The sequence below is a fragment of the Dendrobates tinctorius genome, unplaced genomic scaffold (assembly GCF_039654945.1).
Source record: "Dendrobates tinctorius isolate UK_male_01 unplaced genomic scaffold, ASM3965494v1 ptg000211l, whole genome shotgun sequence".
NCBI classification, from domain to species: Eukaryota; Metazoa; Chordata; class Amphibia; order Anura; family Dendrobatidae; genus Dendrobates; species Dendrobates tinctorius.
In genome coordinates this window covers 6,093,401-6,120,795 of record NW_027361878.1, presented here as the reverse complement: position 1 = coordinate 6,120,795, position 27,395 = coordinate 6,093,401, and the positions used below count along the sequence as shown (strand labels likewise).

The 27,395-nt window shown below is 45.5% G+C and overlaps 1 protein-coding gene across 2 annotated transcripts in view; it reads left to right on the top strand.

The window, feature by feature from the left end:
• AP2A2 (adaptor related protein complex 2 subunit alpha 2) overlaps positions 1 to 24,238 on the top strand; it is a 72,427-nt gene extending 48,189 nt beyond the window's left edge. Inside the window, exons 8-23 of one of the 2 annotated variants that reach the window (XM_073554352.1) lie at positions 6,292 to 6,442; positions 6,874 to 7,042; positions 8,059 to 8,196; positions 9,790 to 9,972; positions 10,756 to 10,853; positions 11,307 to 11,538; positions 11,646 to 11,816; positions 16,129 to 16,295; positions 16,543 to 16,620; positions 19,026 to 19,108; positions 20,238 to 20,327; positions 20,916 to 21,039; positions 21,982 to 22,098; positions 22,237 to 22,306; positions 22,724 to 22,858; positions 24,061 to 24,238. In XM_073554352.1, coding sequence (XP_073410453.1) covers positions 6,292 to 6,442; positions 6,874 to 7,042; positions 8,059 to 8,196; positions 9,790 to 9,972; positions 10,756 to 10,853; positions 11,307 to 11,538; positions 11,646 to 11,816; positions 16,129 to 16,295; positions 16,543 to 16,620; positions 19,026 to 19,108; positions 20,238 to 20,327; positions 20,916 to 21,039; positions 21,982 to 22,098; positions 22,237 to 22,306; positions 22,724 to 22,858; positions 24,061 to 24,138 — 2,084 coding nt within the window. In that variant the 3' untranslated portion in view covers positions 24,139 to 24,238. The remainder of the gene's footprint in view (positions 1 to 6,291; positions 6,443 to 6,873; positions 7,043 to 8,058; positions 8,197 to 9,789; positions 9,973 to 10,755; positions 10,854 to 11,306; positions 11,539 to 11,645; positions 11,817 to 16,128; positions 16,296 to 16,542; positions 16,621 to 19,025; positions 19,109 to 20,237; positions 20,328 to 20,915; positions 21,040 to 21,981; positions 22,099 to 22,236; positions 22,307 to 22,723; positions 22,859 to 24,060) is intronic. The other variant, XM_073554353.1, reaches the window with a different exon arrangement.
• The last annotated feature ends 3,157 nt before the right edge of the window (positions 24,239 to 27,395 follow it).

The window sequence follows — 27,395 nt, the reverse complement described above, 5'->3', positions numbered from 1 at the left end:
GCATTGGTCAGGTGGCGGCTGCTAAGCAGCCTGAGCCTGGTCCGGGACCCGAATAGGAGACCGGGCCGGGGTCATGCGTTAAAAGACTCCAGGTGGACTACGGGGCCCAATTCCGCCACCTGAGGCCGCCCCGACCAGGATAGGGAGCGGCAGGTCATATAGAGCCAACCCATTGGGGAGAATGCGTGCTCAACAGGCCAGGTCGAGGGGACCCAGATCCTAAGGACCATCGGCCAAATGACTCGAGGTCTTTACCAGACAACACCAGCAAAGTGGGCGGCCGCCTACTCTGTTTTCACCACGTCTGGGCCAACATCGCTCACGACGCATGGGTAAAGGAATTGGTGTCCTCAGGTTACAAAATAGAATTTGTCAGATACCCTCCAAGATGGTATTTTTCTTTCTCGCCTTCCCAGGGTGGATACCCAGGTAAGGGCTCTATTGGGAGCCATCAAGTCGCTCCTGCACAACGGAGTCATTGTTCCAGTGCCGGAACACAGAAGAGCTCAGGGGTTCTATTCCAACCTTTTTGCGGTTCCCAAAAAGGACGGGTCTGTCAGGCCTGTTTTTGGACCTAAAGCTTCTGAACAAATTCATCAGGATCAGACATTTCCGGATGGAGTCTCTCCGTTCAGTCATAGCGGTCATGGAGCAGTGAGAATACTTGGCCTCAATTGACAGCCAGGACGCATTTCTGCATATACCCATTTTTTCCTCCTCGTCAGAGGCGGCTACGCTTCGCCATCAGCGTTCAGCATTTTCAGTTCGTAGCGCTACCCTTCGGGCTAGTCATGGCTCCCAGAGTGTTCACAAAGGTTATGGCAATTGTCAGGGACACACTGCATTCTCGAGGCATAGTCGTCTTGCCTTATCTGGACCACCTCTTGGTCAAGGGCCTGTCAATACGGGCATGTGAGGAAGGTGTCAACATCACGCTAGATACTCTTGCCGCTTAGATGGTTGGTCAATGCAAAGAAATCATCCCTTGTGCCAGCTCAGAGGATCTCCTTCCTAGGAATGATCTTCGACACTTGTTGAAGGTTGATAATTCTCCCTCAGGAAAGGCCGCTAGTCTCCGGCAGGGAGTCCGGACACTACGCCAACCAGTCCCTCATACCATCCGATCCGCGATAAGGATCCTAGGGAAAATGGTGGCAGCAATCGAAGCGATACCTTTCGTCCAGTTCCATCCCTCACCCCCCTGCAGCACGCCTCGTGTCAGCCTGGGACAAGATTCCTTTCACGCTCGATCGGCGGTGCAAACTGTCCTCTCAAGTCAGGCAGTCGCTCGGATGGTGGATAACCAGTTCCTCTCTGGCCTAGAGGAAACCTTTCCCCCCATGTCATGGGCTGATAATGACAATTGACGTCAGTCTCGGTTGGGGAGCGGTGTTTCGCCACCACACAACCCAGAAACGGTGGTCGCCACAGGAGGCACGCCTCCCGATCAACTTATTGGGGATACGAGCAATTCGGCTGGCTCTGCAGAAGTTTCATCACTTTCTAGCAGGCCGCCCCGTCCGGATTCTATCGGACATCGCCACGGCGGTGGTTTACATAATTCGTCAGGGGGGCACCCGCAGCAGAATAACCATGCGCGAGGTGGAGCACGTTCATCAGTGGGCCGAAGCAAACCACTTGGTGATTTCGGCTGTCCACATCCCGGGCGTGGAAAATTGGGTGGCAGACTTCCTCAGCCGGCAGGGTCTTGCATCCGGAGAGTGGTCTCTACATCCCGAAGTTCTTCAACAGATTTGTCAACGGTGGGGAGCTCCGAATGTGGACCTGATGGCTTCCAGAGTGAATGCCAAGGTGCCCACATATGTCGCTCGGGCCAGGGACCCGCAGGCATTCGTGGTGGATGCGTTGGTTCTGCCATGGAACCAGTTTCGCCTCCCATATCGATTTCCCCCACTGCCACTACTCCCGAGAGTCAGCAAAGGGATCAAGACTGAAGGGGGGCCGGCGATTCTGCTGGCCCCAGACTGGCCCCGTCGAGCGTGGTACGCAGATCTAAGGCAGCTGCTCGCCGATGTTTCTGGGCGCCTGCTAGAGCGCCCAGATCTACCGTCTCAAGGGCCAATTTGCCACCCGAACTCAGGGACCCTGTGTTTGATGTCAGGGCCGTTGAATCTTGGATTCTAACCCAGGCAGGGTTCGGGAGCAAGGTGGTCACTACAACGATTAGCGCCCGGAGGCCTGCTTCAGCATGAATTTATCACCACACCTGGAAGGTGTTCTTTGCTTGATGTCGAGGCCGCGGTGTTTCTCCGCTAAGATTCTCGATCTCCAACATCTTGGTTTTTCTCCAGTCGGGCTCAGAGAGCTCGGATAGCTCAGTCGGTAGAGCATTAGACTCTGGCTTTGCCCCAGGTTTCCGCAGGAGACAAATGTCTGCCTTATCCGTCCTGTTCCAGTGCAGGGTTGCTACCAATTTGCAGGTGAAAACTTTTCATCCGGGGAGTGTCCCACTTGATACCTCCCTATATGGCGCCGATGGATGCCTTGGTTCTTAACATGGTCCTAAGTGTTCTGCAGGAAGCTCCATTGGAACCGCTTCAGGATATCGCTTTGAGGTACCTTTCCTGGAAAGTTGTTCCCCTAGTGGCCATCACTTCCATCAGGCGGGTTTCAGAGCTGGCGGCTCTATCCTGCCGAGCTCCGTTCCTCACTTTCCATAGGTATAAGGTGGTCCTCAGACCAGCCCCTCCTTTTCTGCCGAAGGTCGTGTCCTCTTTTTTACATCAATGAAGATGTTGTTTTGCCTTCATTTTGTCCAGCACCGGTGCACCGTGTGGAAGAAGGCTCTTCACACGTTAGACCTGGTAAGAGCCCTCCGGAGGTACGTGTCGTGGACGGCACCCTTTCCTCAGACGGACACGCTGTTCGTGCTCCCTGAAGAACGCAAGAAGGGACTCGCTGCCTCAAAGTCGAACATAGCCAGATGGATTCGTTTGACTATTCAGGAGTCCTACTGCATTAGAGGCACGCCGATTCCAGCAGGGATCAGAGCGCACTCTACCCGGGCGGTGGGCGCCTCTTGGGCGCTTCGGCATCAGGCTTCGATGGAACAGGTTTGCAAGGCAGCAACCTGGTCCAGCCTGCACACATTTGCTAAACATAATATCCATACTCAGGCCTTGGCGGATGCAAGCCTGGGTAGAAGGATTCTCCAAGCAACGGTGGCGCACCTTTAAACAGGAGGTGCATGTAGCTTGGATCGGTGAGTCAATCTCCCACCCAGGGACTGCTTTAGGACGCCCCACAGTATTTGTGTCCCCCAATGAGACGAACGAGAAACATGGATTTTTGTGAGTACTCACCGTAAAATCCTTTTCTCCGAGACGCTCATTGGGGGACACAGCACCCACCCTATTAGCCAGTTGGCTCTTGTTTAAATGAATGTGTTTACTTATTTGATATAAGGGTGGTGTTTTCCTTTGGACATGTTGTACCTGTATTAAGGCTGATTTGTTGTCCTCCTACTGCTTTGGCACCAAACTGATTTCCGCCCGCAATAGGGGCGAGGGTGTATACTGCGGAGGAGGAGCTAACCTCTTTTTTTCACTTAGTGTCAGCCTCCTAGCGGCGGAAGCATACACCCACAGTATCTGTGTCCCCCAATGAGCGTCTCGGAGAAAAGGATTTTACGGTGAGTACACACAAAAATCCATGTTTTTGTGAGCAGTATGGCAATCGAAAAGCTGATTTTTTTTTTTTTTTCTATTATTTTACTTTTTACAGTTTACATTATTTTCTATTTTGATAGATTGGACTTTTGTGGATGTGTTTATCACACATGATTTTTTTTTTTTTTTTTTTTGATTTTTTTTTTTTTTTAATTTTATATATTTAATCTCCCTAGGGACTTTGAACCTGCTAACAACTTCTTTTTTTTTTTTTTTTTTTGCACTTGTGCAATCATGCATTATAAAGAAGGCCATGTTGGTCATCAAAATCCACTGCCTAACTGGATGTCGCCAATTAGATGTTGCTGTCAGTGATTGACAGTGGAATTCGATGGTCACACAGAAGTGATCGGAGATGGCTCCAGTCGCTGCTGTTGGAGGCAGGCTGCTGGTGGTATAATAGTCACCACTGCTATATATGGTGCATGCTCAGCTCCCGAGCCTGCTCCATGCATGGATAACTGACATTCAGTAGTTTACATGTTAGGAAGGGATGAAGCCTACCTGTTGTAGGAAATGAATACCACTGCTTATCTTGTAACAGTGACACCTGTCATAGGATGGGATGTATTAGGCAGCAAGTGACCAGTCTCTTCATGAATTTAATGTGTTGGAAGCTAGAAAATTGGGCAGAAGCGACTTTGAGGGTTAAATTGTGATGTCTAGCTGACTGGGCTAGAGCTGCTGCAGGCATGCGTTCAGGCATGCAGTGGTTAGTAGATACCCGATGTACTCGAATAGCTAGTGAAATAATAAGAGGGGCACGAACACCCGAGACTTGTTGATGCACTTGTGAAGCAAAATCTAGCCAATCTGTTGAGAAAGGTCACTGGGTTTTTCCCACTGCTCAGACAACCCCTTCCTAAATACTAAATTCCCCAGTGTAAAATGAAAATAACTGGCGCTGTTCCAGCAATGTTGGTGCTTGGGCTCTCGTGACATTGGCTGCAGTGCTCACGTAGCATAATCTGCGTTTCCTAATGGGCTTGTTAGATTCAAAGAAGGAATTTTTATGGATTAACCGTGCGCTGCCAGACCATCACTCCTCACAAGTTGTGTGCTTTAAAACATTTAATTCCCAACGCGTTTCAAAGTTAAAAACTTCTTCCTCAGGGGATGACGTGTACATGTCATTCCCTGAGGAAGAAGTTTTTAACTTTGAAATGCGTTGGGAATTAAATGTTTTAAAGCACACAACTTGTGAGGAGTGATGGTCTGGCAGCGCACGGTTAATCCATAAAAATTCCTTCTTTGAATCTGATGATTTATGGCCACGGCGTGGTCATTTGGATGTGCAGCAAGCTGACTTTATTCCTTTATGCCTAATACTCTCCTACACAGGGTGAGTATAATTTATTGTTCTATTTTCTCATTTTCTCGGGTAAGACCCTATTGCGCTCTTTTTCTTTCAGTTTTCATTTTACTAATGGGCTTGTTCACTCACACTTGTGAACCTTGCATGTTCTAGTGAAGTGTGCGAGAAGCAGCCCATTAGGAATCGTTGATTGCCTGTATTGCTCGTTAACAGTGGCAAGAGTCCTGGGAGACCCTGGAATGCCATCGGTGCATAAGGTAGATATGTTTTTTTGTGTTTTACACTGGAGAATCTAGTATTTAAGAAGGGGTTGATCGAGGAGTGGACGACCCCTTTCGTCGGAAAGTATCAGTGCAGCATGCACTGCAGCTTACTGTATATAGGGCTGGATGCCATTGACCTGTCAGTGCCTATGCTGATCATTATCCACCTGTAAGAGTGCCTGCAGTCGACATGTGAGCAGCAGACGTTAGCGCTTGAGCACCCGTGATACAGGAGCACCCCGATGCATGACCGAGTGGCGAGCGAGTGCGCTCATCACTAGCGTACAATGTACTCCTCCACCCTCATTTGTTCTCTGGGAGTGCTAGTGATAAAGAGGGAGCTGTACTCTGCTCTCTGATTAGATCTGCTATGATGTCTGATCCATTAGATCACTCCCAACCTTGAGGTGGTCCATACGTGCACTCACAACCTTGTTTGCACTTTTCCGCTGGATGCCACTGAAGCTAGGGTTGGTGCCTGCATGCCCGATTCTCTATACCCTCTGATAAGATGCCTTATTTAAAGAGTAACTAAACTTATTTATTTTTTTAAACAATTCTATCCAGAATGGATAAGTTTGAAACCTGGACTTTGTCTTCGTTCCTGGAAAAAAAATAAATAATTTGCATGTAGATGGTTTCGAAACCCCTGCTTTTACTCCACCTTGTGATGCCCGTGCAGATGAACACTGGGCAAAAGCAGGGGTTTGGAAGTTGTTTTTTTTTCAGGAAATTAAAGACAAATCCTCTCCATAAAGTAACTTGCAAAGTTTCATAAGTTTCCATGCTGAATAAAATTATGTAAGTGAAAGTTTGAGATGTGCTTTAAATCTGTGTCCTGCCATAATTGCCTCCGTGGCTACAATGCTGCGATTTTTACTGCTTTGTGTGTGCTTTAATCCAGGATAATGGGAGAGACCTCTATAGAGTAAGCCAAGCGTTGAGGATGACTCCTCCTGGTGTGGCTGGTGTGTGAGTTACATTACACATTGTTTGATGCTGCTGACACATAACTCCCTTGCAGAGGACCCCGCAGTCCGAGGACGGCTGACCGAATGCTTGGAGACCATTCTAAATAAGGCCCAGGAACCCCCCAAATCCAAGAAGGTGCAGCACTCCAACGCCAAGAATGCCGTGTTGTTTGAGGCGATCAGCCTCATCATTTACCATGACAGGTAAGGGCAGCTTTTAGGTAAACTTCATGTTTTCACCTCACTGCTTATAGCGGCTGTTCAGACATGCCGCTTTCTCTTGGCACATCATCACGTCTTATATACTTTGCCCTGCAGATATCGCTTTACTGTATTAGGTTTTAACACAATATATTGGATGTGAGGGCTTTATAGAAAAGCACAGATACCACTCTCCACATTAATCCAGTCTAGATCTGTCCATACATAACGGATGATGTCCTGCAGCAATATTTGGTGAGTGTGAGGTTGACCAAGACCACCTTACTCCATAGCAATCAACCTCCTGGTATAGCATTGAAATGCCACCTTTATTCAGGTTTTTCCAATTCTGCAGCTCCGAAGGGAGATTTCAACACTACAGACTACCAGGCAATTACACATAGCCCATGTGTTTCTTCTGTCCTGCTCTCCAGTGAGCCCAATCTGCTGGTCCGGGCATGCAACCAGCTGGGCCAGTTCCTGCAGCATCGGGAGACCAACCTACGCTACCTGGCATTGGAGAGCATGTGCACCCTGGCTAGTTCGGAGTTCTCCCACGAAGCTGTCAAGACCCATATTGAAACTGTAATTAATGCACTAAAGGTGAGAACGAGCAGTAGTTTATTCATTATCTATTTGTTCTGGGATCAGGAGAAATTGCTCTACAGGCTTCATGGTGCTCAATGGCCTTCTGCACCACTGGCCAGAAGAGGGTAATGGTACATTGCATCAATCGCCTAAAGCCTCACTGGGAAAAGCTGGCCAGGTACACCGCCGGACTAGCTTATTTTCCAGCTATGGTCCTCAGCCGGCAGTCATGCATCCAGAATCTAATTCCTGCTGCCTGCGGTTTTGGCAGGTAACATGTTCCCTGTTCAAAAAAACAAAACAAAAAAAAACAAGGAAGCTGGTTTATGGGTATAGAATATCTTCCAAAACCCACTGGGAAAAAGTCTGCTCTTACCATGTCTGTTTTAGTAAATGCTTCTTTATCCCGGCATTGTATAAAGAAATTGATAAAAGTGAATATCTTAGTCATTGGGAATGGTACTTTCGACAAACTGTCAATCAATAGTTCAGGCGAGCATCAGAAACTTGGCACACAAATGTGCTTCTTTCGTCTGTCCTTCCCCCTACTCATGCGCCTTTGCTTTTACTATTCACTCTGTAAGTGTACATGGCATCTGTCTTGCCTAAAACAAGATGTAGTTTCTGTCCACTGAGGTATCAGGTTACACCTCCTGTTATACTCTATTGAGCAAGGAGTGGGGAGCAGAGTGAGAAAACAGGCAGAAGGGGACACAGAGATCGTTCTGAGCCCTCTAATACGTGGTTTTACTTTGCAGCAGAGCTGGTTTCAGATCTACACTGTTCAGTACTGCTGTACAATTTCCTCCTTGCTTCTGCTGATTTTAACAAAGCAATGAATCAACGATCACGAAAAAAACTGCAGAAGAAATGGATAATAAAATATTCAGATTATTTAGAAAGTAGGATACAAGTCATATAATGGACAAAGTGTTATTAATCATGTACACAGAGCATAGCAACCCTTTAAGTTTCTGCTTGCCTGTTCAAGGATTTTTCTCTCGAAGACTAATCTGCATTTTACTCAACAGACAGAAAGGGATGTTAGCGTGCGGCAGCGAGCAGTGGATCTCCTGTATGCCATGTGTGACCGGAGCAACGCCCAGCAGATTGTAGCAGAGATGCTGAACTACTTGGAGACAGCTGATTACTCTATTCGTGAGGAGATTGTGAGTGACCTTTTTTTAAAGCGCACCTGTCACTTGCTTAAAGTGTAGTTAAATACCTTGTAAAAGTCCTTGAGCTCCCCTGATTCTTCTACTTTTTTTCTGCTTCGCGCTGCGTCGATGCATTGTAGAGATATTCATTTATTGCTTTTGGAGCGCCATATGTGAAATCTCTGCTTATAGTGCAACTGGCATTTTCTTCAGTCTTCTCTGGGGGTGTGCATTTTCACTGCTCCCTCTGTCACAGCTTGTCAACGTCTGAAACTACTGGATCAGCTGCTGAGCTGTGATTGACACTGTCTGGAAGGGAGGGGTGAAGGAGCACTCTCCATAGACTTATGATGGAGATTTCACATGCTACCCTCCTAAACCAATAAATGTGGATATCTACGCAATGGAGCGATGTAGTGCAAAATGGAAACAGCAGCAAAATCTGGTAACCTCAGGGATTTTTGCAAAATATTTACCGTATATACTCGAATAGAAGCCGAGATTTTCAGCCCAAAAAATTGGGCTGAAAGTCCCCCTCTCGGCTTATATTCGAGTCATATACAAAGGGGGTCGGAGGGGGGGCGGGGGTGTCAGGTCATACTTACCCGTCCTGACGCTGTGTCTTGAGCCCCCAGCTTCTCCCCGTGCTCTCTCTTCCTGCCTTCAGCGGTCACGTGGTGCTGCTCATTAAAACACATGAATATGCGCATATTCATGAGTTTTAATGAGCGGCACCACGTGACCGCTGAAGGCAGGAAGAGAGAGCACGGGGAGAAGCTGGGGGCTCAAGACACAGCGTCAGGACGGGTAAGTATAGCGATACTCACCTGTCCTGCGTCCATGGCTGCTTGCTGCTGTCTGTCATCGGTCAGTGACTTCAGACAGCAGAGGGCGCGGTGACGTGGTTAGTGCGCGCCGCGCCCCCTGCAGTCTGAACGTCACTGACTGATGACGTGACAGATAGCGGTAAGCAGCCATGGACGCAGGACACGTGAGTATCTCAGGTGCCAGCAGTGACACCGGCACCTGACACCCAGCGACGGAGAGGTGAGTATGTCTTTTTTTTTTTTTTTTTTTTTACATGCAGCAGCAGCATGGGGGCAGCATATGGGGGAACAATCTATGGAGCTTCTTATGGGGGCAGCATATGGGGGAATAATCTGGAGCTTCTTATGGGGTCAGCATATGGGGGAACAATCTATGGAGCTTCTTATGGGGCAGCATATGGGGGAATAATCTGGAGCTTCTTCTGGGGTCAGTATATGGGGGAACAATCTATGGAGCTTCTTATGGGGGGCAGCATATGGGGGAACAATCTATGGAGCTTCTTATGGGGACACCATATGGGGGAATAATCTATGCAGCATTTCCCACCCTAGGCTTATACTCGAGTCAATAAGTTCTCCCACTTTTTTGTGGCAAAATTGGGGGGGGGGGGTCGGCTTATACTCGAGTATATACGGTAACTGTTGTGTGTTTTTTTTTTTTTTTTTTAAGCAAATGACTTGTTTGTATATATGGTTTTCTACACAGCAGTTTTCTTTTTTTTGTTTTGTTGTAGGTTATTTCAGTCGTTGACCAGTAGATTGCCTTTTTGTGTTGTAGGTGCTAAAGGTGGCAATTCTCGCAGAGAAGTACGCTGTTGATTACACGTGGTATGTGGACACTATCCTCAACCTCATCCGTATAGCAGGGGACTATGTAAGTGAAGAGGTCTGGTACAGAGTGATCCAGATCGTCATCAACAGAGATGACGTACAGGGTTATGCAGCCAAGACGGTGTTTGAGGTGAGACCTATGAATGGTTGTAACTGTGGACTTATAACTTGAATATTGGACGGCACCATTGAGCAATGCGCATTCACAATTTCTTTTTTTTTTTTTTTTTTCCACTGCTCTTGGCCTCCTTTTTTTTTTTTTTTTTCTTCATTCATGATTAATAATTTTTACTTGGGGTCTTCTTACATTGTTTTTCTACCATTGTCTGTGTTGTTGCCTTTGGATACTTCTTCCTGTAATCAGTTTCCATGCAGGAGCATTGTGCACGGTTTCTCCTTTTTTCTATAGAAGCTTCTTGGTTTAGTTAATGTTTGCTCTGATGTAACGGGGTGGACATGCATGGCAGATACCCTGTGTGACAACATCTCGGTGCATTGGATGATTATCTGATGGGGGAGGTGGGTCATGATTAAGGGCACTTTGCCAGGCTTTTTTCAGATGGACTGTAAATTAGCGAGGTGTCTCTTACTTGCGGGGAGTGCGGTGCTGGTGTCGTCCTTATCTGTTCAGATTGCGGAGGGCAGTAACTTGGCTTGTACCGACCCTCCGCTGCATGCACTGTGCCAATATCACACCTAATGGATTTGGATGACGATACTGCTAGTCCTGCATTGCACTTTGCAGAATCGCCCAAATTTTAGCCTCCGCAGGCTGATGCTGTAGCATGGCGGACATATAGAAAGTGGGTGAAGGCAAAGTTAATTGCAGATCTACCGCCTTTGAAGATGCCCAAAAAGAAGCCATTTTTATTCTTCAAGATATATATTTTAAGCTGATTTTCTTATTTTTCAGGCTTTGCAAGCTCCTGCCTGCCACGAAAATTTGGTCAAGGTTGGTGGATATATTTTGGGCGAGTTTGGAAACCTTATCGCTGGCGATCCACGATCTAGGTATGTGGTACCACTCAACTTGTACCAGTGTTGCTGTTTATGTAATTCTTTTTCGCAGACCTTTTCATTACTATTTACTCTACAGGGTGGGCCATTTATATGGATACACCTGGGTGGGCCATTTATAAAGTTGTATACTAAATGGCCAACTTCAAAATGGCCCCCATGGTCACCATCCGTCTTGAAAAGTTTTCCCCCTCCCCTATACTAATGTTTCACAAACAGGAAGTTGATATCACCAACCACTCCCATTTTATTTAGGTGTATCCATATAAATGACCCACCCAGGTGTATCCATATAAATGGCCCACTCTGTATATTTCCCGTATATTTTCTGTTTGCAGTATTACTTGCATGGTTTTTGTGGATAGGCAATGCCAACGGGAATGTTGAGCTGTAAAGAAATGCCCTCTGGTGGTTGCAAGCGGTGATTTGTTCCTTTTCTCTCTCCAGCCCCCTGATCCAGTTCAATCTGCTGCACTCCAAGTTTCACCTGTGCAGCGTCCCAACCCGAGCCCTGCTCCTCTCGGCCTACATCAAGTTTATCAACCTGTTTCCTGAAATTAAACCCACTATCCAGGATGTGCTGCGAAGTGACAGCCAGCTCCGAAACGCAGACGTGGAGCTTCAACAAAGAGCGGTGGAATATCTACGGCTGAGCTCCATAGCGAGTAACGACATCTTGGTAGGTCATGTGAAGCATTTGGGGATATCAAAGTTTGGCCTTTATCTTATTTATTTATTTTTTTAATCAACTTTCAACAACGAATGCAATTTTTATGCTATTTAAAGGCTACAGTTTTAGAGGAGATGCCTCCATTCCCTGAGAGAGAGTCATCCATCTTGGCTAAATTGAAGAAGAAGAAGGGTCCTAATACAGTTACTGACCTCGAAGACACTAAAAAGGAGAAGAACAGCTCCGACGTGAATGGGGGCACTGAGCCCGCCCCTGTTAGCACATCGGTATGTCATTGTGTAATTCGTAGTGAATCTTGGTTAGGTTCTATTTTTGCTTGTTCTTATAGCATACCCCATGTCTTTAGCCAGAAGTTTTAGTGGTGGTGGGAGAATGAACGGACTGGTTGGTTGCCTGCAGCCATGTAATGGCAGAAATTTCTGCTGCGAGGCTCTCCAGGCTGTTTTTAATCTTATGATTGGTATGTTTTAACTGGTTGTCTGGGCATTTAAATTGATGACCTATCCTCAGGATAGGTCATCAATATCTGATCGATGGGGTCTGACAAATGGCACCCCCACCGATCCTCTGTTATTAGCTCCAGTGGGGGCTAGATGTACATTTTGAATTGAGCAGTACTCTGACATTCAATGTACAGCGACCACCACTGAGAGTTACACTCCTGATTACTGTCCACTTTTGGCCCCTGATGGATCTAACGGCCGATCAGTGCTGTTGCCGGATGTCTGACACCCAACAATCTGATATTGATGTGCAATTTAAAAGATAGTAGTTGTTTTAATAACCTCTACAGACAGACTGGTCCCATTTTACCATCTAGTCTTTGCATCTAAACCCTACATATCCTGAGATTTATGTTGCAAGGCATTGCTTATGGCTATCAGATGGACCAAGGTTGCCTTGACTATATCATCGGTTTCCAACAGAGTTTCGCGTGGGGGAAAACAACACTCAGTGATGCCATCCATTATCCCTCAGTCTTCCATGTGCGCATAAAGAAAAGTTAAGGGTGGACATAGTTTCTAAAAGTAGAATTTTGTTAAAGCAGTCAGAAAGTAAGGACCGATAATATAGAGCAGGGGTCCCCGACCTATAGCTCGGGAGCCACATGTGGCTCGCGGTCCCATGAGTTTTGGCTCGCGGCTGTCTGCTAGCTTGGTGTATTAGGTCCAGGTCTAGCAAACAGGTATGAAGAGTACATCTCAAAATGGTGAACTCTGAGTAGCCTTGCAGAGAAGAGCAGATGTGGATGCACATCTACTGGTCTTAGGGGTTTAGAGATGTTTTAGGTATGGTACGCTGGAGGATGGTACTACCTGTTACATGAGGTGCTCAAAGCTGGATGTGACAGTGTGCTGGGAGTCCTTGATGGGAGAATACTGAATGGAGGTATTGTGGGAACTCCTGGATCTCAGTGTACTGCTTTGGAGTGCTTTCTGTGGAAAAGCTTTGGTTATCATTATACCTGTAATGGGAGCTTTGGTTGACACTACTTTGAAGGGGTGGGAGCTGGATGTGGCTCGCGACCCTCTCTCAGTGCTGAATGTGGCTCGTGACCCTCTCTCAAAGCTGAATGTGGCTCTCAAGGTCAGAAAGGTTGGGGACCACTGATATAGATGATGCAGGAAAGCAGGCTGGATGTGTGTAAAGTGTATTTGTGCTATTAATATTGATCTGTGTACATTTCCTATTTACCGTATGTAACTGAACGGCAGCCTCTTCCATCCATGAGCATCTTTGAGGAGCATCTGGTATGCACGGTGCGCCCTCGTCCAACCTCCCTCCTGACACCCCTCACGCCCTGCAGCCAGTACCCGCATTCTGCAATCAGCCAGCACACGACCTCTGTCTTCCAGGTTCTTTCCAATAGTAGGCATGGAGTGTTATACTGAGCACGCCTATCAGGCTTTATGCCTTACTTTTAGGATAATATATGTAAAGCTATTAGGTTTTGGCTTTTTTGTTTTGTTCTCGGCTTCTTTTCCCTGCTTTCTAATTGCGTACTATGTTTTACAGACGAAACTGACAAGTTTTCCATGTGCTAAAATGCATGCAAGTGCCTTCAAACCCCCTGCTTTTCCCCAGTCACTTTGCCTGTCTTCATCCGCATAGATATCAGAACCTACTCATTTGGAGTACTGATGCTGGCAGTGATGGGTCAGCTCAGCACCTGTGTCTAAGGCTGTGTGCACACGCTGCGGATTAGGTGCGGATTCATCCGCGCGGATTTTGTAAAATCCGCAGGTGAAACCGCAGGTCAAAATACCTGCAGTTTTACCTGCGGATTGCTCTGCGGTTTTGCCCTTCGGTTTTTCATCTCCTCAAATGGAGGAGATGGCAAACCGCAGGGGAATCCGCAGAAAGAATTGACATGTCAATTCTTTCTGCGGATTGAAAACCGCAGATAATCCGCGCGGAAAATTCCGCACCGTCTGCACTGCGGTTTTTGATTCCCATAGGGAATTCCCATAGGCCAAAACCGCTACGGAACCGCAGCAAAATCCGCAGCGTGTGCACACAGCCTTACTAACTCTGGAGATAAGATGCTGTATGAGACTGTTCTGATAAGTAAAAGACTAAGGTGAGAGGTCAGCACCAGTCTCCTCACCACCATCATTCGTACTTCTAAAAATAAAGCAAAAGACAGAGTGCTCCATGTGAAGAGATTGACAACACACATACGGTGGTGGAAGAGGTATTCAACTCCCTTTTGGTAGTTGTGCATACACAGCGCTGATGCTAAACGGTGAGTGATGGTGGTCTTGGAGTGCTGCAGCACCCTCTGCCCGCTCCTGCGGTCCTGCTCTGGTGCCATGATGCAGAGAAGAATGATAAAAGATGGGCGGTGGAGATCCACCAGACGCCACGCTCCTGAGTTAGGAACCACCCAGGTCTGATAAGAGAAGTCAATTTACTTAAAACACAACGCATTTCAGGAACGATCCGTCCCCTTCATCGGGGTAAGCGCCTGATGAAGGGGACACATCGTCACTGAAACGGACGTGTTGTGTTGAATAAATCGACTTTTATCAGACGGGGGTGGTTCCTGATTCAGAGCGTGGCGTCCTGTGGATCTCCACCGCCCATCTTTCATTGTCTTTCACAACATCTGTACTCCAAATGGTTATGTTGTGATATCAGTGCAGCTAACAACCGGCAAATAGACCAGGAGAAAAGCGGCGGGGGTTTGGAAGCCGCTCGCATGTAATTTCTTTCTCTATGTCCCTGAGTTCTGAGTCGCCAATGAGGTCGCTCGTTGGCATCAAACATAGCGATGCATGCTGGCCAGTGGGACACCAACGATCAAAAATGGCCTAGGACATTCGAACATGATCAGCGATATCGCAGCCAGGGGGCCGGTCGCCGCTATGTGTCACATGTAGCGAGATCGCTGGCGAGTCACAAAACCTGTGACGTTTCAGCGATCTTGCTAACAATCTCGCTATGTGTGAAGTACCCCTAAGGCCATGGTCACACGGTCAGTATTTGACATCAGTATTTGTATGTCAAAACCCGGAGTGGAACAATCAGAGGAAAAGTATAATAAACCCAGAAGTGGTGACGTGTTTCTATCACCCACTCCTGGTTTTGGCTCACAAATACTGATGTAATGTAATGACCTAATACTGAGAGTGTGAATGTGGCCAAATTTCTGTTTTCATAATTTTTTTACATCTGCTCTTTCTGGGGGGTTCTGTCCAGTGGGCGGTCCTAGCAGTGATTGACAGCTCTCTGTATGCACACTTACAGAAAGAAAGCTATCAAGTATTAGAAGTACCTTGATCAACAGCTCCTCACAGTATAATTTCCCTACACGTGGTGTGATGGCCCCCCGCAGCTCTCTGTGCATGATGTGATGGCCCCCACGCGTTATATTACATAGCTAATGTTACATGACTCTTTCAAGTTACTTATTATGTTTGCTACTTTCTCATTAACTCTGCGTGACCGTCTATTTCTATAATCAATAACAGATAAAACATCAATAAAAATAGATCAAATCTAAAAGGTTCCATCTGCTTCGCCAGACTTTTGTGGTACAGTGGCATCACTCACCCATAGATTATTATGGTATTGCTTTAGAGGGTTATTCTCAAGTTGTTTCTTGAGCAGCTCACACCTGCAGTCGCCATACTTTCTGGTTTCTAGCATTGTGGCTGCTCCTCCTCGAGTGACCGCTCTGGTGATCAGCATTAGTTGAACTATAAAGCTCAGCATAGATTTTGCTGTAACACATTCAGCTGTCAATGGTTTGTTCTGTTTTCTACTTTACAATGACATATAAAGATAACTGGGCATTTGAAGAAGCCCACCACTCCGGACAGTGAGAGCCCTGATTAGGAGAGCTGCTTTGAAAGCATCATGAGTCCAAAAGTAGAGCGTTTTTGACAGTGCCAGGTTAATGTCGCCTTATGGACACTTATGTGTTAGGGGTGGGAAGCATAATTTAATTACATATCCTGTATGTATTAATGGGGTATAGCCTAATAACACTGCATGGGTTATTGCTGCTGACCCGGCATGGATTGCTCTCTTTGCATTTCACCATTACAGTTTCTCCATTTTTGTTCCCCACAGTCGACTCCTTCTCCTTCTGCGGACCTTCTTGGCCTGGGAGCTCCCTCCACATCCAGTCCCGGAGCTCCCCCTGCTGCCACATCCGGTGGTCTCCTTGTGGACGTCTTTGCAGATTCATCACTTCATGCTGATGCAGCCGCTACAGGACAAGAAGAGAACTTTGAAAGGTGAAGTATAAGTTTGTAAGGAAAAGCCCTGAATGTAATGGAGACATCAACATGATGCTCTTGGATAACTTTTAGTTGCCTGCCCTCCACCAAAGAGTAACAGCATTAATGGCTCCATATGATTCTTAAATCTGGATGTAATTGGCTAGGTATAAGTTCTGGGACTAGGGGAACTAATGGTACTCCGTGTTGCTGCCTCTTTTCCCCCTTGGTTTTCTTTTTTTTTTGCCTCCGATGCCTGATACAGCGATGCCCCAGCGTTCGCAGAAGGGGCATCTGGGGAGCCAGACCCTTCTGTTCAGGAGGCGGATGATTTCTTCTACAAGTAAGCAAACCCACCCTGATCAGAAAGACCCATCCGGTTTCTTTTACCATTCCTCTTTCCTTGCTGAAGTCTGGCCTCCTCATTTTAGGTGTCTGTAGTATTAAAGCAGCAGAGGCATAAAAATGTGTATTTACACTGACGGGATCAAATCAATGGTGTATTATGTTCTCTGCAGAATACAGACGTTGCCTTGGTCTTGGCATGGTCAGATTATGCAAGCCATTAATGCCCTCAGTGACTTGGCGCATTACTGCTGGCGGTCACATCTATGGGCTAGGTATTAGGGCAACTACTGCTTCTATACTGTGCTGCTATCTAAAGGTCGTGTAGTTCCAATGGCAGATCACATCGATGGGGGTCCGTAAGGTATGGTCACATGTGGTGGGTGCACGGGAGATTTTCTATGCAACAAGTGTGCAATTTATTACAGTAGCAGCAAAGTGGATCTGATTTTACCAAATTGCATCCTCGCTCCTGAAAAAAATCGGCAAAGAATTATTTTCGTGCAGAGCACGGATTTCATCCTTTACCATGCAGAGGCTGAAATTGGGGGCAGTTTTGTAGCAACATACATGAGAAGTCCACTTGCAGATTTTGTAAATTTTCTTGCTTGTCCAATGTGGAAATTAGGACTTATAGGTGAACTCAAAGAGGAGATCTACTCTAAGAGAATAAATAGGGCCCCCCAAAATCTCCCCCAAAAGATATGATCTCCTCTTATAGTTTACTGCTCTCTGGCTCCACAGACCCCAATTTTTCTCACTGATTTCTTTTCCCTTTAACAGTATTCAGAAGGTGACAGATGCTGCATATGCCGCCCACAAGGCTAAGCTGGGCTCTGTGGTTCCACCAGTTAAAGTTCCTCCACTGGATTTACTTTCTTAAACCACAATCCAGTTCTCTTTATATTCTCTAGAACAATTTGAATGCACCCCCAGAAAGTAGGATCACATAAGGATCACTGCAAGCCATCCGTATTCCACTCGACGCACCAAGCGGCTTAATCTGACTTTCTTGCTGTTCTAGTTGCTTCCCGAGAATTATCAAGAAACCAGAACTTGGAAATCAATGACGGCCATAATAATTAACACGATGGATTTAATGTTTGTAAAGAGCCTTTGGTGATTTTCCTTCTAAGGGCAGGCTCACACGAGTGTATTAAAAAAAAAAAAAAATTCAGAGTTTTACCTAGAAAAGTCAATCTTTCCTCACTCATCATCCGCGTGCCATCCATTTTTTTTTTTTAAATCACCGCTATTAACCATGTACAAGACCATTTATATTTTCCAATACTACATAATTGTATCTGTAAAAATCTGATGCAGTGTCTCCGTTAGACATCCCATTTTTTTTTTTCGGCCATAGACTTGATGAATTGGCGAGCCTCATCCGATTGACGAGAGAAACTTGTGCATGCTACCATTCCCCCCCCATCCGCCCATCCGGTCAGTGAAAGCAATCGCTTCATCCGCACGGCCTCATAGAATAACCTTGGTCCGAGCACCGTCCGTTCTTTTTCCCCAGACAGGACTTGGACTGATAATAGGGTTGTGTGAACAAGCGGTTTCAAAGGTAACTGGTTTGTGGTACCGGGACAGTGAATCCAGCAGGACGACCTCCTCCTTTAGCGCAGGAGCCATCGGTGATCCGTTTTATATACTTATTTATGACCATTATTCCAGAGCGCACTCTCTCTTTACTCCGGAGTCCGACATACAGGAGCAGTGATGTAGACCCCGATGGGTCCGTGTAAGAAATACATTTTCTTGCAAGTTACTACGATCAGTGAAGTCCCTGCTGCTTTAACCAGGCAACAGTTACATGCAACAAAGCCTCATCCAACCATGTAACGAGCCCTGCACATTCGGGGGGAATCACATTTTTCTTAGACCACCTGATAATTTTTTTGCATGCCTTAAAGTATTTTTTGTTTTAACCACCTGTTTGCTTTCTGCGATCGTACCGATCAAGGAAAAAAACGTGGGATGTCTGTCCACCCCATTCTCCGCTGAGTTCGGAATGCTCGCCTGTATATTCGTTACTTTCACCTCTTCTGATTAAAGTAGGTTTCCCCCTTTATTTTGTGTCTAATGCATATTGGAGTGGATTTACTAAAGTATGGTTTAGGTCAACATGGATAAATGGGAGACCGCATGTTGATTCCTAAAAGACTTTGGTCCCCGTGGGCAATACGGTGATGCTGCAGTCCTAATCATGGCGGTACAACCATGCCTGGAGGGGCTTGTGACCCCCTGAAGAAGCTCTTCAGGATTTAGTGGAGTTTCTGCCCCACTTTAGTAAATTTAGCCTGGTTTTCTGCATTTCTCATCTCCATTGAGAGTCATCCGATGACTTGAGGCTTTGCGCTGTAAAAGTTTTAATGCTTATTTTATATATATTCTTAGGTTTATCTGCAAAAATAATGGCGTCCTGTTTGAGAATCAGCTGCTACAGATTGGCTTAAAATCAGAATTCCGGCAAAATCTCGGTGAGCAATTGGTTGTATTGTTTTATGCCGTCCGTAGAGTAGAATCGCTTCAGCGTGAACACTGCGTTGTGGGAACCACGAGTGCAGAATGGCTGTTTCTGTGCCGCGTGGTTTGTGAAAGCGGAGGCGAGTACGAGAGAGGGCGACTACTCAGTAACTTTAAAAATAAAAAATAGATTTTATGGCCACTTTTGTGATCGGGATCTTAGAAGATCGTGCTGCAATGCAACCTCAAGATGCCTCACACAACTACTGCAGCGACCTAAACGTAAAGGGATCTGAGGACTGTACATTTTGCCATGAAATCGCATATATTTTTGGTCCTTACATTGGGTACATATAGGATTGTTTTAGGAAAATGTTCATCCGCCATTGTGTTACAGCAGATAGGAGCACGGGTCTACACATTTTAAAGGACTTTCCACAAACTATCAGTAGGGTAAGTGATAAATATCTGACCACTGGGGCCCCACTAATAATTAGGCCTGGGGTCAGAAGTCCCCTAATTGTCCTTTCTGCACAATCATGGTGAGGAGTTGGAAAATGACATGGCTGTCGACTGTGCCCCCTCTCCGATCAATGTCTTTGGAACTGTTAGATGTAGGCAACCCTGGGCAATCTCCGTCAGCCCCATAGACTTTGGCGAAGCAGTATTGATGACTGACCACTTTTCTGTTCTCAGTGATTGCGCACCAAAGAGAAATGGAGGATTATGGATCCCCATGCTAGTTATCACCGCGGGGTGCTCACACCTATTGTGTGGGTAGGTGACCAAGTTCTTGTTTTTGTAAAAAATCTCTTTAGAGGGGTTGTCTGGCTCTGCTGACTCCCGCAGCCAAGCTTCCCTGAATAGATTCACATTGGTTTCATGGATGACCTACAATAGTGTGGGAACTTGATAAATGAGATGAGAGGGTTTGGGTGGCTCAGATCTAAGCATTAAAGTGCTGTCTGCCATGCCACTTTATCCTTGTGTGTTATTAGTGCAGTCTTTTCCTGTAGCACCTCCTGATTCTGGATATATAATGTATTGTTGTGGGGTATCACAAATCAGTCTGCAGAACATCGCATTATTCTCATGCATTCAATTGAAGCCCTTCATTCTGAACGTCTCTTCTATTTTCCGCAGGTCGTATGTTCATCTTCTATGGAAACAAGCTCTCCAGTCAGTTCCAGAACTTCACTCCGACACTTGTTTGTTCTGACGAGCTAAAGGCCAATATCTTTTTTGACAAATATACAATGGTCGTTTCTTCGTGCGATTTCGAGGGCCGCTTATGTTGGGATTGTCCTATGAAAAACGTGGGATAGGTGAAAAACGTCTAATCACTGTGGTCCTGAATGAATGGGAGTCCGGGAGCCCCTCGTTCCTCCTCTCTGCTGGTCTACCGTGAGAAGGGATAATGGAGCAGGCGCGGCGCCGCTCTGGCCATGGTCACTGCGACTGACTGTGAAAGCTATGCGCTGCACTCGCCTGTCTTCATGAGTACTGTAGACATTGACAGAAGCAGCACTGTGCGCGCTCGACCACCGCACCGTCCATCTACGGTTATGTAGTGAAGCATCTGCGGCCTCCAGGTGTCAGTGAGGCCCCCAGCGGTCCCACATTTATCCATTGGATAGGTGGGATTTTTGTGGCATAGTCCTTATATTAAATATTCACCATTTCAGAATATCTGAATTCTACTTTTTCATATTAATATGTATCTCATTATTGACATATGTCCACTAGACTTGTACTCATTTTGATCAATGCCCCTTCCCCCACACATTATGTAAAAATTCACTCCTTGACAAATGGGTCCATGTCTGAACCTCCAGTCTAAGCCCGTGGAGCCCACTGTGGACGGAGGGGCCCAGGTGCAGCAGGTGATCAATATCGAGTGCTTGGAGGAGTTTGTGGAGGCTCCTGTTCTGAATATCCAGTTCAGGTGAGAGCTACAGCCATATAATCTGATTCTTCAGTACGAGTCATGCAGTGTCTGTAGGTTGTTGTTGTGGGTGGTTTTTTTTTTTTTTTTTTTCTTTCCCCTGAATATTTTTTTTTGTCAGTGGAAAGTTGTTTGGCTTGGTTTACATGTGGGTAGTGTGTGATGGGGGTAGAATAAAGAAGCAGTGCTGAAAAGTACTCCTAGAACTGATTGTATGAAAAGCATGTGTGGGACTATAAGTAAAGGCCATGCATTGGGGGTTTCCTACTGAGGTTTGAATTCTAAATTGCTATTGATTAACACGGCACATAACTGTACGGACCTCTGTGGGGGCTCATATGGTATATAGGGGCTGTGTGTGGAGTTCATGGTATATAGGTGGCTGTGTGGGGGCTCACATGGTATATAGGTGGCTGTGTGGGGGCTCACATGGTATATAGGGGGCTGTGTGTGGGAGCTCATGGTATATAGGGGGCTGTGTGTGGGAGCTCATGGTATATAGGGGGCTGTGTGGGGGCCCATATGCTATATAAGGGGCTGTGTGGAAGCTTATGGTATATAGGGGGCTGTGTGGGGGCTCACATGGTATATAGGGGGCTGTGTGGGAGAGCTCATGGTATATAGGGGGCTGTGTGGGGGCCCATATGCTATATAAGGGGCTGTGTGGAAGCTTATGGTATATAGGGGGCTGTGTGGGAGCTCTTATGGTCTATAGGGAGCTTATAAGGTATATCGGAGGCTGTCGGCATACTTAATTCTGCTTAATCTTAAGTGATGCAATTAATATAAATTAATAATTATAAAATTGAGTAGAATTAATTTCAGCCTATTGGTGTGGCCCACAACAGTCACGGTCTCTCATGCGACCCCTCTGGAAAATGAATTGCCCACCCCTGCTTTACATGCATCCATTTACCCAAGTATGTGATTTCTCCTGTTTAGATATGGGGGCGCGTTACAGAATTTCTCAGTAAAGCTTCCTATAACCCTGAACAAGTTCTTTCAGCCGACTGATATGGAAGCACAAGACTTTTTCCAGCGCTGGAAGCAGCTCAGCAGGTAAATACCTTTACCAGTCCTGCCATTTCTGTATATTAAGACGTTGGTTAGTTGGTGGCTCTTTCTTCTTCAGATAGTTATGGTGTGTGGTATATTATATTATATTATATTTATATTATATTTTATTTTTTTTCCTAGCCCTAACCAGGAGGTCCAGAATATTTTCAAAGCAAAAAATCCAATGGATACAGAGATTGTAAAAGCTAAGGTTGGTGACGGAATCGGCACATGATGTTTGTTTTATAGTCCTTTTTAAGAACACTGTACTTTTTGGTGACAATAAAGGGGTTCCTCTATTGGACCCTGGGGAAATATGTCTTTCCCTGGTGAACAGCTGCTGCTACTTTTGATGTACTAATGTAAAGCCAGATTAGGCGTAAAGAAACGTAGACTCTTTCGAGTGACTCGTACTGGCTGTCAGGATTCCGCAGAGGGCAGTGTTGCCTCCCAATGTTCGATCACAGAAACCTCTTCATTCTTTTCCCTTTCTTTTTCGGCACTTTTGTTTTGTTAGCCATTTCTCGCTTGTGTTCTACAGATCTACAGACTTTAGTGAAATATTTACATTCTGTTCCATCTTTTCTGTTTTTCCCTTTGTTTTGTTTTTCTTTTTTGTGTCTTTTAGCTCATTGGTTTTGGGCCTGCAGTGTTAGAAAACGTGGACCCAAACCCGTCCAATTTTGTGGCAGCTGGGATTATTCAGGCGAAATCTCGACAAGTGGGATGTCTGTTACGCCTTGAACCAAATATGCAGGCGCAGGTATGTGTGACTTGTGTATTGTAGGACACGGCTTTACACTGTGCGTGCCCCGTGGTTTGGGGACAGCAGCCTGAGCTTGTTAAAAAGGACCTGTCACCAGCTCAGGGGTGTCCAGTTTTTGCTCTTGTTTTCTTCTCCCTGCATGTCCTTCTTTTTTTTTTTTTTTCATATCTGGTTCCAGAGATTTGGGCTCTTTAGCTACTGGTAATTGTTATAGGGGACTTTGCTATCAGAATGATCTCTAAATAAAAAGGCCCACCTCTTTAAACCTTACTGTGGATAAAAAAAAATAATTCAGTATTCGAGGGAGCAGTAGGAATAAAAAAAATAATACTCAGGAAGCAGCAGGAATAATAATAAAAATAAATCCTGAAATACTCCAGTAGCAGAAAAAAAGTAAATAAAAATCCTGCAGTATTTTGAAAAGATGAAATAATAAAAAAAAAAAATAATAATAATCCTGGAATACTCAAGGGAGCAGCAGGAATATGAAAAGGGGGGAAAAAAGGTAAAAACTCTCCATTTTTTTTAACTGGTGCAGGATTTAAATGTTAAATGCAAGTTCCCTGCCCTCAGTCATATACTCGCCCTCCGACACCTTCCCCGTTTTTCGGCACCACTCCTGTCCTACGGTGCAGTCTTGTGACAGTAGCATCTGGCCGGAAGTCAGAAGTTGTATCACAAGCTCTCAATGCGAGTCTATAAGAGGCAGGACGAGGCTGTCATAGACTTGTATTGACGCGTGATCTCTGCGCCACTCCATGAAACACTGGAACGCGGCTGCTGGTCTCCATTTTAAAAATGAATGAAGATGAGATCCATCTGTATTTGATTGTGATGGGCCCAACCTCTGAAACCCCGCTGGGGAAAGTGAGTGGCCACAAATGAACAGCTGACCATGAGTAGTTTATTTCCTCAGAGTTCCACTTTCATGTGACTAATATTGGGTGGTCCTGAGCAGGGGACCCCCCCCCGCCTTTTCAATGTCTATATAAACTTACAAAGCATATGAAAAGGGATTGTCTTATAGACGCATCTGAGCAGAAAAGTTTATTTTTTTTTTTTTAAGTAGCAATAAGGGAGGATACAGAAGTGACACAAAGTAGTTATTAATGTATTTAAACATTTCAACTTTCCTTGCAGAGAATAATTCTAACGCTTTTTTTTTTTTTTTTTTCCTCTATATTTTCTGTTGAACACAGATGTACCGGCTCACCATCCGCACAAGTAAAGAAGAAGTCTCCCAGAGATTATGTGACCTGCTCTCTGAGCAGTTTTAAACCCAAAACATGCTGGTCCCCAAATCCCTGTCTTTGTGATCATCCCTTACTGCCACGTCCTTATCATCTCAGTGAAAATAAATATTACTTCCACATTGTGCATGTATTGTTCTTCTTAAAGGCTCTGCATTGCTGTGTAAGCCTAGGTTATGGTGTCAGGTAGGATTAGGGGGGCATTCTGGAGATTGTGACCAGTACCACGTGTAATGTATGGAATCGGGTGGATTTGGTGTGCAGGTAAATGTGAGATTACTGTATATGTGAGCCATGATAACTACAGGGCTCCACACCTTTATTTCCACACCAAACAACATGTAATGTATTGGGCTACACGTCAATGGTGATTTGGCATATGACCATACTTGCAAACTTTTGAGACACTATCACATATAGTACATATGCCCCTAAAATGGAACATGTAAAGATCTCCAAGCAACTTCTATGGTGGCCTCAAACAGCTCTGTGTGGGCTAACCTGGTCCTGGCATCAGATGCTGACTGGCTTTGGTTGTACTGTCGTCATTGTCAATGATCGTAGGATCATTACCTGAAATACTTTTTCATGGCGACAAACTAGATGGGGAAGTACACAAGATGTGAAGGAGCTTTAGAGTCATAGGGGATAGTCATGATGCTTGATCCATGCACTGTGTGCGCTTTGGCTGCTTATGGCAAACTGGTGGCCCAGGCAGAGACTTGCTATAAGGTCCTTTTTTCCTTCCTGGTAGTGCAAATCTCGACAGGAGCATTGGGACAGAGACGTCCTTAATCTCATAGACCTGGCAGTGGATGAACTCTGGTGTGTGTGGCCTAATAGGCTGTTGGCGTCCTGTGTTGGTTCCAGTGCTAGTAACGATCCATCTCCACCCTTAGTAACTCTTGTCCAAGTCTTTGTAGTAACCCTTTATGCCCCTTTTTTGTATCCCTAATGGGCAATATCCCTTATTTTTCATTAGAAAATTACCAAGTTGATACTCTTCCTACCTTATACCAAATGGACCAGAGCGTCTAAGGCCTCTTCTGCCTTGTGAAGTCAGTGGTATGATGTCTGAGGACCTCCTGATGAGGAGGTGAGGACAAGCTGACAATGCACATTTTAACACTGCACTCATTTTATAATACCACAAGTCCCAGCATAGGATAGACATCATTATATGCACACAATACAGATAATGTTCTCCTGGTATTCACCACGTCCAGACTTGTCCATCATATGTGATCTGTCAGTCCACAGAACATTTTTCCACTGCTCTGGCTTTACACCACTCCATCTGACACTTGGCATTGTGCTTGGTGATGTAAGACTTGCATGCAGCTGCTTGGCCATGATGTTCCCAATGCAGTTTTCTTCCAATGTTCTTACCAAAGGAGTCAGCAGAGGGTTGGATGACTTATCTTCTCTGTTCCTCAGTGACCCTGATGAATTTTACATGGTATAACACTTTGTGGCCAAGTTGCTGCTGTTCATTAATATCACTCATAGGTTATCAGGGAAGATTTAGGAGGGAAGAAATATCCTGAATGGACTTGTTACATCGGTGACTTCTATTACAAGACCGAGCTGGTATTGAGGCTCTTTACTACCAGCCGTTCTGTCACACTTTGGTAAAGCCGGGCAGCATGGTGAGTTTCAAAAGATACATTCCTGCTCTAAGGTCGGGATCACACACAGCGAGATACGGCTGTGTCTCGCAGGTTAAAACCAAGCTCTGGCACCGGCACTCCGGAGCGGAGCGTGCAGCCGCACAGCAATACATGGAGCTGCACACTGCGCTCCGGAGTGCCACAGCCTGGTTTTAACCTGCGAGACTCGGCTCTATCTTGCTGTAGTGTGACACTGGCCTAAGGTTGACTTTCGTGCAATGGCTTTGTGAGCTCCAGTGGATGCACCAACACAGTTATAACGTGAACCTGCAGCAGGATTTTGCTAAGTAAGTTACAGACACTATCAGGTTGGTGTTTCGTTGATTAAAATGATACCTGGGTGAAGAAATCAGTCTTGTGGTTCTTGTGTAATCTGTGTGAGATGTTTTCAGTTAATCATATGCCCGTGCTCCGGAGCAGGACTCTAGGCAGAGTCTTATCTTCATGCTCTAGGCCAGAGAAACCAAGGAAAGACCTGCCCACAGGCCGCCCTGAAGCACAAGAACTGATTTCTTCACCCCAGGTATAATTTTAATCAATGTAACAGCACCAACCTGACAGTGTCTGTAGTTTACTTAACAAAATCCTGCTGACAGGTTCACTTTAAGTCCTGAATCCCCAGTGATGCGTACAATGAAGGTGCAGAAAACTGCTTTTCAATCCCAGTCAAGTGAAAGTAGAAAAATGCAGAACCGAAGAAGAAAAAAAGTTTTCTGGAACTTCCATCAATAAATTTAATCTTTTTATTAGAAATGCTTTTAAAAACCGGAGTATCCATCATGGGAGTAAAACCTTACACATTTATATCATACACTAAGCCCTTTGTCACAGGAATAGCAAATTGCAGTATACTTGTATAGTACGAGTACGTTTTTGAACAGTTATTCAAATATATTGAAGTATAAAAGGGGGAAAAAGTGACTTTTTACAGAGTGATTCTAAAAAAATAAAATTGGGTGTACTCCACTTTTTAGTATGGGCATTTGTATGAGTACTGCGTGATGAGGTTTACCTTTCAGACGAAATGTGTGACCTCCCACTAATGGATTAATGCAGTAATTTGCTATTGACAAGAGGGTTTGTCCACTTAGGACAATGCCTTTACCGGTAAGGCTGGGGCTACGGGTCGGCTTTGTGAGACCAAAGAGAGTTATGTGCCCCTATTACATAGCGTAATGCAGGTGACTTGGGTTGCGTTATGACCCCTTGGGTCACAACAGACAAGTCAAAACCAGATTTTTTTTTTTTTTTTTTTTTTTTGCATCTTGCTTGTCGCGGTTGTTACCCTATGCATTTACAATGCGACGTCCATTCACTTGCATTAAGCTGCGTTGTAGTAGCAGCATAATCGTAATCTGTGGCCACATGACTTGTCAAAGCCAAAATTGCTGTATACCTCCAGCCTATGAGAGCAAAGAGATGCAATAAATGTTGATTGTGTTCAGATTTACTCCATTGTTTCATAGTGTTGACGGTAGATGTAAGTCCGTCGAGTTCATCCTATAACGAACATGATTATCTAGGAGAAGGCAAAACGAGGCAGATGCTAACTGCCCCATTTTTGGGGAAAATTCCTTTCCATCTCCACATATGGCAATCAGACTAGTTCCCTGT